This window comes from Cataglyphis hispanica, chromosome 16 (genome assembly GCF_021464435.1).
Source record: "Cataglyphis hispanica isolate Lineage 1 chromosome 16, ULB_Chis1_1.0, whole genome shotgun sequence".
Lineage (NCBI taxonomy): Eukaryota > Metazoa > Arthropoda > Insecta > Hymenoptera > Formicidae > Cataglyphis > Cataglyphis hispanica.
This window is the reverse complement of record NC_065969.1, coordinates 6,177,236-6,187,371: the sequence shown is the minus strand read 5'-3', so window position 1 is coordinate 6,187,371 and position 10,136 is coordinate 6,177,236. Positions and strand designations below refer to the sequence as shown.

The 10,136-nt window shown below is 33.6% G+C and overlaps 1 protein-coding gene across 3 annotated transcripts; it reads left to right on the top strand.

Annotated features, from left to right (window-relative positions):
* The first annotated feature begins 150 nt into the window (after positions 1-150).
* Positions 151-10,134, top strand: LOC126855458 (fructose-bisphosphate aldolase-like). 3 transcript variants are annotated; one of them, XM_050603123.1, is made up of 6 exons: positions 151-300; positions 5,897-6,106; positions 6,382-6,825; positions 7,100-7,453; positions 8,132-8,264; positions 8,848-10,134. In XM_050603123.1, exons 2-5 carry the CDS (start codon positions 5,900-5,902, stop codon positions 8,225-8,227), a joined length of 1,101 nt encoding a protein of 366 aa, XP_050459080.1. In that variant the 5' UTR covers positions 151-300; positions 5,897-5,899; the 3' UTR covers positions 8,228-8,264; positions 8,848-10,134. The 3 variants fall into 3 exon arrangements, with proteins under 3 accessions (XP_050459080.1, XP_050459082.1, XP_050459081.1); XM_050603124.1 differs by lacking the exon at positions 151-300 and adding an exon at positions 4,836-5,295; XM_050603125.1 differs by lacking the exon at positions 8,132-8,264 and having other exon boundaries at positions 152-300.
* Positions 10,135-10,136: the final 2 nt, after the last annotated feature.

Genomic DNA, 10,136 nt, shown 5'->3' with positions numbered 1-10,136 from the left:
AGAAATTGCACAAGAGATTAAATTATTAATTCTTCTTTTTCGACTCCAGGCTTAAGGTCAGACGAAGGCACTGACCAGCTGATCGCGCGTCCGTTACGTCCCATATGAGTTGAGTACCCGCATAAACGAGAGAGCGAAAGCGCACGCGCGTGACAAAACACATGCAACCAGAAAGACTTTGAAACCGACGACGGCTCGCGTAGTCCCTCTCAGTCGCACTCCAACCATCAGCTGGATTACACGCTGTTGACACACACGCACGATTTTCATATACGAATCAGTCCACATTTCTACAGACAGGTGAGTGTTTGTGTGCTGTCACATGGAAAAATTCCACGTCTTTCTATGGATATCGTTTCGAGAGAAATATCTGATATTTGACGCTCAATTTTATCTATAAACGACCTTCGACCTTGACTGACATTTGATCGTCACCAATGTCGCGTGCGGTTCTCATTCGTTTATTAATTGACGATGTATATCACATTTGCTTCTATATCTCGTCTCGAAATTTTATCGTTAATATATCGCTCTTATCATTCGATCCGACTCCAGAATTTCTATACACGCACGCATTACATTGCACGCATGATCCATCATGTGCGAGAATACAGGAGAATTATTTTTGCAATATGCGAATCTATCGTCAAACGTAGTCGTCAAGTCAAGCTATAAAATCTTATTCATAAATTCAAATATTTAAAAAAAAAACTAGATAATATCTATCGTCGAATATTGATTTGGCATTCGTAAAAAAAATAAATAAGATTTTTTATATAGAGAAACTGATAAGTATAGTAAAAAAAAAACAAGCTTCATATCAAGCAAAACTTTTAAAAACTCACGCCATGTTGTAATTAAAATACATATATATCATGTAGCATGTACATATATATCAATTTAATGCAATAGTAAATTGAACGTAATTTCATTTCATAAAGTCGAAAAATTATTTATTTGTGTTAAAGAGTTTGATTAAGCAAACTACAATTTTGTTACATCATTTATTTGAGCCGTTCGCTCGCATGTAGTTGAGCACGTTCCCCTTCACAGTAACGCACTAATACGAGATTCTGGAAGGGCGCACATCTTCCGTTATACGCAATCGAAAATTAAAAATTTGATAAAAAAACGATAAAAAAGAGACATGGTACAATAAAAAGCGACTTTCATAAAAACTCTTAATAAAATAATTTGTCATCATGTAATTGCAACATATAAAATAGAGGAAAATTATCTATGGACGAACATCAAACATATTATGCAATCCAATATTTATAGATATGTGAACATGTTGGCAATTATTTTGACGAACAACAAAACAGTCACATGCAAGTTGAATTAATAGCATTAATATTAAGGCAAGACAATTGACATGTATATATGTATATGTGCATGCGCGAATATACTTATTGTCAGTTGAAAGCAGACTTGTTGCGTTATATATATATATATATATATATATATATACACGAGTATATATATTTTTTCAGTATATATGTATATTTTTATAAAGACGAATGATCAAAATGATTTTAATCACAATTATTATATATTATTGTACATATCTTTATATCTCATAATTTTTTTAATATTAAGAGAAAACAATATTTATTCGCTTATCAATATATTATTATTAAATTTGATAATTATTCTAAATATATTGAAATTAAAAAATTCTCAACTGAGAAAAAAGGAGAAGATAAAAATGTACTTATTAGAATACTATAAAGATGCTTATGCATTCCTTTATATGGAGTAGTCAAAAATTGATGCATATTTTCTTTACGGTGTAGACTTTCCAATTTTTCAGAAAAGTAGACTGCGTATATGAAAATTGTCGCTACTTCACATCAATAACGTAAACTCCTTCAAGTTTTAGCAGTTTTATTTGACAATGCTCACTTTCACTCTGTACTTTCCTTCGATAGATCTAACATTTGCACACACGCGCGCGCACGCACGCACGCACGCGCGCACACACACACACACGCGCGCGCACACACACACACACACATATATATATATATATATATATGTATATATATATATATATAGGGCAATAATATCATAGAGAAATATTGTCTAAATATATCGCGTCGCTATGCACATTGTTATGTATTTGGCAAGCTACCTTGCCACACTATAATATGCATGTTTTCCCTGATGATGCAATTTATGCCCGAATGTGCGTCGAAAAAGATTCTTTTGCCGTTTTAAAATTTTATTACGATACCAAACTTATAGATAAAAAGCTATCACATCTCTGTTAATTTGCGCAAAAAATTCATTCGTTCCAAAAATAATTTTTCCCATATAATTTAAAATCTTTAGTCAATTGTCAATAATTGCCAATTTTTAAAATTATGTATATCTTCAACCCTAAAGTGATTTTAATAAATAATGTGAGAATGGGTTTTAATGCAAATCTTATCTAGCTAGTCGATTTCTGTTTACGAAGTCAGCATCGCGAATTCTACAAATGCACTGCATTTGCGTACTCCAAATATAGTGAATGCGTGCAGAATTCTAGATTCAAGCTTTCTGATATTGAACCTTTTCTAATCAACTAGGAAATACGGCGCAAGCGTATTTCGCGCAAACCTTAGTCAACCGCAACACATTCTTCCACCAGCCTTGTGTGTGTATATATATATACACACATACTGATCGAATGATAAGAAAATAGGCTCGGTTTACAAATGTAAAAAAAAACTACCAATAAACGGAAGGGCTACTGCCAAAAATTGCTTCCCACACATAGTCTTACAATTGTGACTATCGATAGAAGACGCGGTAAAAAGATGATGCATATATATAATTAATAACAAAATCAAGTATATGATCAGCTATCCTCGATAGTCCGATTCGACGTGCGTATGCCTCATTGTCAGCAAACATCTTTACATCGCATTACGCCACGGAAATGATTTACGCAAGATTATGCAACGCATGCAAGATGAATTTATTTTTTTAGGACATCAATTTATATCAAAATATATATTTTCTATATAAATAATAATTACACATGACATTATATATTATGCCGTGCAAATAATTCATTATTGATTAAAATTTAATTTAAAATCAAAGTTAAACTTGAAAATTTCACGTTATTTTAAATAAATAATTATAAAATATAATTACACACTACAATATATAATATATTGTAATTATTAATATAATATATTTACATGTTACTATGCGTGGAAACCGTTTAGTGTTATGGTTAACTCTGTAGTTATTTTAGACAGGTTATAACTGTCTCGCGCAAGAAAGATAAAAATAGCAATTTTCGTCAAGACTTTTTGCCAGAGACGAGGGTTTAATCGAAGATTTAACTCGTAACTTCGATCACTTTCGTTAATATTTTCAAACTATGGATTATATTATCTTTTTTCAAGTATTTAGTTTTTTCCTAATTGAATCAATTATTGCTCATATAAATAATGCTCAATGCCTTCTGGTATACATACATTTATTTTATCGAGTGATTTTTTTAGTGTTTAAAAAAATATTTGGTTTCATATCTATCGAAAATCGTAGTTCTTTAAACTTGCGATTATTTCTGTTAATAGAAAAAGGAGAATTTAATTTAAATTCTCCTTTCTTAAAACACATGAATTGCATTATATTTGATTTTTATTTAATGTATCGCGTGTAAAAATATAATTAAATGTACAAATGAACAAATTTAAACTTTTGCCATTTTAACTCATATCATTTCATAGCAACCCTTGTCACAATGGCAACCGGATATGAACTCTACATTCCCTTCAGCCTCGTATTTCTCTGTGATCATAAATTTTCATTTTTATATCTTGCATAATTTTTTGTTTTTATATCTAGGATATAATGTTACACTCCAGAAAAAGTTTTTCAAAACAAAACGAAACAATGTTTTTCTCGTGCTACATATATGTATAAATAATATTCCAAGATTAAACAAAACAAAATTGAAATTACTCTAGCATACTGGTAAATGAATTCAGTTTACATGCGTAAAAGAGCATGTAAATAGCATTGTTTATAGTTACTTGTTCTTACTGTTTATTTACAATGATACTCTTTCTCTTCAGGCATTATCAGTCCGCGACCTAAAAATTGAATGATTTTAGTTTAACAATAGTCTCATTTTCTTTTTTCAAAGCTTGACAAAATTAATTTTAAAAAAACTTAAATTTAATTTAAAGAATTGAATTTATACACTAATTTTTTTTTCTCTATTTCTTAAGAAAAAGTTTTGCATTAAACTCTTAAATCTTTTTAAGAAACTGTAATATTGAATTATTTTTCAGTTATTTAATCTCTTATTATCTCTTATTAATCACATTCTCATCGGGGCAAAAATCTCTTTTTAGATTTAACGAAGCAAAGATTGGCTAATTTATAGACGGAACAAATTACCGACACCAATACGGAGAAGTGTGCGCGTTTCGCTTATGAAAAAGATTGGCCGATGCCGATGCATTTCAAGTCATACGGGTGAATTTGGATGAACGCAGAACACAAGGAGAGAGAGAGAGAGAGAGAGAGAGAGAGAGAGCGCGCGCGCGTACCAGAGACGTCTGCGCGTGCTGCATTGCGGCTAGCCGGTCGTCCCTCCACCCTCTTGACAGCACGTCGGTGCAGGATATGCCACCCCTTCTCGCCCTCGCCCTCGCCCTCGCCCTCGTCCTTCTTCGATTCCTCTATCTTGCATGGCTGCGGTACACTGCAGCCAGGTACTCTCGTCCACCACCCCTTTCCTCCTTTCTTATTCGCGTCAGCGAGGTGAGCGGGGGTGCAATGCATTGCGTATCGCTAGGATAAAACGACAGTCGGCAGCGAGTCGCAGCCGTATACGAGACGTGTTCGCGCGAGAAACGCAACGAGATGTAGTTGTACAAAGAAATATCAAGCCGCACGGGGGCTCGTCACCCCGTAGTCGGCGCGTCGTTTCTGTATCCGTCGACGGCGCGTTTAATTTCTCAACACTCTCTCTCTCTCTCTCTCTCTCTCTCTCTCTCTCTCTCTCTCTCTTTCTTTCTCGTCGTGTCGGTGTTTAATTCATCGTTATTAAAAATAAATTGCTCGCTGTTGCATTTGCCGTTCTCGTTTTGTTGCATGCAAAAAAAAATACAAATCTGCCGGAAAACCAGGAAAACGATAAGCAGCGCAAACTTTGACATACGTAATGTGACGATCTTTATGATTACAACATTGTAATAAAGGGCGTAAACCTGCTTATCATCATCATCATTGTCGTTCTTCCGCGTCCGAATACACGTCAAGAAAACGAGATACGTTGAGAAGGTACGGATTCCGATTCACGTTTGGTGAAGCTACGCGCTTTTTTGATTATCCTGTCGAGAGAAATAAAAGAAATATATATATATATATATATATATATATATATATATATATATATATATATAAAATGTTACACAATATATAATATAATCATACAATATAATTCGACATATACGTCGAGATCAAGAGGGGAATTTTCATTCTACGATATAATCTTTCTATTTCATCTGTAATATTAAAAAGTTGTTTCGTCTACGTTTCATTGATCGACCACGGAGCACATTCTCATATTTAATCCGACAAAAGAGCATGCTACGGATCGTCGAGTACGTGAATAATCCTTCGGATTTCTTCTTGAATCGATAGGTTGGCAATTTTAAAGCATCGGCCGTAAATTAATTTTTTTTCTATCTATATAGAAGTAAATTATAGTTATCCATTAATGGTTTAAGTTAACTTTTCAGTTAACTTTTTGTATTTTTGGTCATTTCCATCAGTCATCAACTAATTTGATCTCGATGTCATCAAGATTACTTCTGAGAATAACTTAATCGTTATATCTTGTATGTGATCAGCTAATAGACCTTTATTTTGTGCGTTACAGAAAATGGTCGCAGAAAAATACAGTAAGCTCGAACCCGAGCTGATGGAGCAATTACATACGATCGCCCAACAGATTGTGGCACCCGGCAAGGGTATCCTGGCTGCTGATGAGTCGACCGCGACGATTGGTAAACGTCTTCAGGATATCAACGTTGAGAATACTGAGGAAAACCGCAAGGCTTATAGGCAACTTCTTTTCACTACAACAAAGGTACGTCATCCGATTCATGTTTGGTAAGGAATTTGCATTTTAAAATAAAAATGTCGCTTTGAGTGAGTGCGTGCGCGCGTGCGTGCGTGTGTGTGTGTGTGTGTGTGTGTGTGTGTGTGTGTGTGTGTGTGTGTGTGTGTGAATATTTAATTTTTATATATGTATACAATATAATGTATATGAACTATTAAATTTATCCGAAAAAATTTTTTAAATTTTTGCTTGAGCGAAACATCACGATCGTAATAAATACATTTGGCCTCGCTTCTTCTCAGGATGTCATTGGACAATACATCTCCGGAGTGATCCTCTTCCATGAGACCCTCTATCAAAAGGCCGATGATGGCACGCCGTTCGTCGAGTTATTGAAGCAGCGCAACATTATCCCCGGCATCAAGGTTGATAAAGGTGTCGTTCCGTTATTCGGCACGGATAACGAATGCACAACCCAGGGTCTCGATGATCTCCAGGCGCGTTGCATCCAGTACAAGAAGGACGGCTGCCATTTTGCCAAATGGCGATGCGTGTTGAAGATTACAAAGGATACGCCGAGCAAGCTTGCCATTCTGGAGAATGCCAATGTTCTGGCCCGTTACGCCTCCATTTGTCAAAGCGCTAGGATCGTACCGATCGTGGAGCCTGAGATCCTTCCCGATGGTGACCATGACCTCGCCCGTTGTCAACAAGTCACGGAAGAGGTCCTTGCAGCCGTTTATAAGGTGCAGTTTACCTTTACGTTATTTACAAACGGCTTGCGTCTCTCAGATTCTCATTATTATTTTCTAACATTTATTAAGGGCGTGATTTTAAATTAAAAGACTTTTTATACACATTTGAAATATCTAATAACTTTTCGAAGATAAAACATTGTTTTGGGAATCACTTAAACATGATGAACTTATTGAAAAATCATAATCTTTTAACGTTTTCATAAAAATGACTTAACTCGTTATACATAGTAAGTTTTGATAATATCCATTTCTATTTTTTCAGGCCCTTTCAGATCATCATGTATATCTTGAGGGAACATTGCTCAAACCTAATATGGTAACACCAGGCCAGAGTTGTCCGACGAAGGCGACTCCCCAGCAGATCGCTGCCGCCACGGTGACAGCGTTATTGCGCACTGTGCCACCGGCGGTACCCGGCATCACCTTCCTCAGCGGTGGTCAATCCGAGGAGGAAGCATCGGTCAATCTGGACGCCATCAATAAGTACCCGGCAAAGAAACCCTGGACGTTAACCTTTAGTTATGGACGCGCTCTGCAGGCTTCCGTACTTCGCGCTTGGCAAGGCAAGCCCGATCAGGTTGCCGCCGGCCAGCAGGAATTGCTTAAGAGGGCAAAGGTAAATGGTGTTGAGCACACATGATAAAATGTCAAGAAATTTCTTGTTCATCGAGACGCGTTTTAACACGATAAAGATTCGTTAATTATTATTAAAACTCTCAGCTACTATTATAACTTCTGATCAACATCATTATCATATAAAATTTGATTATGATAAACAAATAATATATACAACACTATAATTGATATTGGAAAACATTAGAAAATTAAAAAACTTATTTTTTTTTCAAGAATGTTAAGATTAATTAATAAATAGAAGCTTCTTATTCTTTTCGATACTTTATTAAATATTTATATGTAATTTATACCTACTAGTAATTAATAGTAATTGAGAGTTAAGACAGTTATAATTAGATTGCATATGTAAATATGAGTTTGCTCCATCTGTTAATTAATCTATTTATATTTTAAATTAACATCTTTTATTTATTTATTCTCTGCATCTATATGTAGCTGACACTAATTGTTTGCCTTTCAATCTCTGACTTATTTTTCAAAATAATTCTGTTTTGACTTACCTTTATATACTTTTGATTTGTATATACTCAATGCAAGCAATTTTCTTTTATTAAAAAAAAAATCTTCTAGTTCTCTACAACGCATTTTTAATCACTTAGTCGTACTTGTGCATGACGCACTGGTTTTGCATTCTATGTAATGTATGCTTGTTATGTAGGCAAACTCTGCAGCTTGCCAAGGTAAATATGTGGCTGGCAGCATTTCTAGCAAAGCTGCTGACACCTCTCTCTACATCAACTCTCATGCCTATTAAAAAAAACTTTTACCTTTTTGCATTTTCTGTTTTTGCGGTAAGTAATAGAATCTCTATAATAGAATCTCAATCCTGAATATTTACTTTTCTTGCAATCTTTATCCTATCCATTTGTTGTAATGAGTAATTTATTTTTAATTATTCCTCTTACGAAAATGTAGTCCATGATATTTCTCCAAATAATGAGATTACGTTGATATTATTTTTTATTGACGCAGCTAACGAAATAATTTATTTGTTTATATATTTGTATATATGTGTGTATGTGTGCATTATTTGTAATGTATGTGTGTGTGCATGTATATTTTTTCTTTTTTCATGAAAAAAGAACGAATGAATTTTATAAATTATTTAAACTTGTTATTAATCCTAATCAATTTTATTTAATTAATATCACACACACACACACACATACACACACACACAAACGCAATTGAATTCTCCAAAGTTATAAAATTCTTCTAAAATATTTGAGAAAAATTAGTATAAACTTGTTTACAACATTTGTTTAAAGTATGTCTCCTTTTATCTTGAAATCTTGAATTTTATTTTGCAAACTTTTTTGAAAAACACATTCAATCAGTATCACAAGTAAAAATATGTTCTCTGTTTTCCAATAGGCTAATAGCGACTCGGCGCTTGGCAAATATGCGGGTGGTGTTACTGGCGCCGCGGGAGATGCAGCACTTTTCGTCGCCAATCATGCGTATTAGATTGATCCATAAAGAAATTCGATGTAAAAAAATATCGTTAGAGAAATGTGGAATTAAACCGTCGTTGGAAGCATTTTGCAGGCTCATCGTCGTCATCGTCCTTCCCGTTGAAATTATGCGAAAGAAGGGGTTTTCCTCGAAGATGAACAAAACGTACACAAAATCGAAAGTTTGCAACAAATGTTTATTTTTTTCTGCTTTTAAATACGGATTTTCTTATGAAAATACTCATACATTCTTAAATCAAGTTTTAAACTAATTTTTTATGTCTACATAAAATCTCTTTATGTGGATTTCTATCGAGTTGTATAATTCGAGTTATTCTAATTTTTAATTGGTTTCAGGACATGTAATTCGTTCAGATCAATATTTTGTAAACAGTCGTCAAATTTTTTGACTGTGTGATCGATTGAGATTTTACCAATGAAATCTATCTTATTGGAACAACCCACTATTCTCAGAAGTTGCATGATTCAAACCAAAAAAAATTATTGTAAAGAAAAAAATTGCTATACATTTCTTTTTAGCATATTATAAAGATTTTTATTTCATATAAAAATAACAGAACATCATATATAGAACATCATATATATTATTTTATATAGATCAATGTGTAAAGCGAGAAAAAAAAGAGGATTTTTTCGATTCGGCATGTTTATCTAATTTAACATTAATTTGGCCTTCATTGGTTAGCCCTCGTTTTAATTGAAATATATTTCTATGGATTTTATTAGAAATGTGCCGTTAGAGTTGGTAAATAATTTGATGGATGATTTCATAATAAATGTATAAACTAAGTTTAGAATTAATTTTTGGCGTAACCATCCAATTTTTTGTCAGTAGTGTCTTATATTCGCTACTAAGTTTCGCCTAACAATCAATTTGACAAGATGATATTTCACTGGTATTAAATAATCGAAGGACGAAGATCGGAATATGTTACACACCAAACGCGAGCAAACTTTGCGACATTCGATATATTACGATACGTACTGTTATTACTATATTCTACAACACTACGACACAAAAGAATGAATATGTATGCGTGTGTGTATACATATGCACACACACACACACATACACACATACATACATATATATATTGTCAATGCATTGTACGGTATTTTACGTGTATAAAATAAAAGGATGCAAAAAAATAGAAATATGCAAAATAAAGGGAATATATTAAATGTTTA

Coding starts and splice junctions, on each gene's coding strand:
- LOC126855458 (XM_050603123.1), top strand. CDS start 5,900: ATGGTCGCAGAAAAATACAGTAAGCTCGAACCCGAGCTGATGGAGCAA. Junction 6,826..7,099: donor TCCTTGCAGCCGTTTATAAG/GTGCAGTTTACC, acceptor CTATTTTTTCAG/GCCCTTTCAGATCATCATGT. Junction 7,454..8,131: donor AATTGCTTAAGAGGGCAAAG/GTAAATGGTGTT, acceptor CTTGTTATGTAG/GCAAACTCTGCAGCTTGCCA.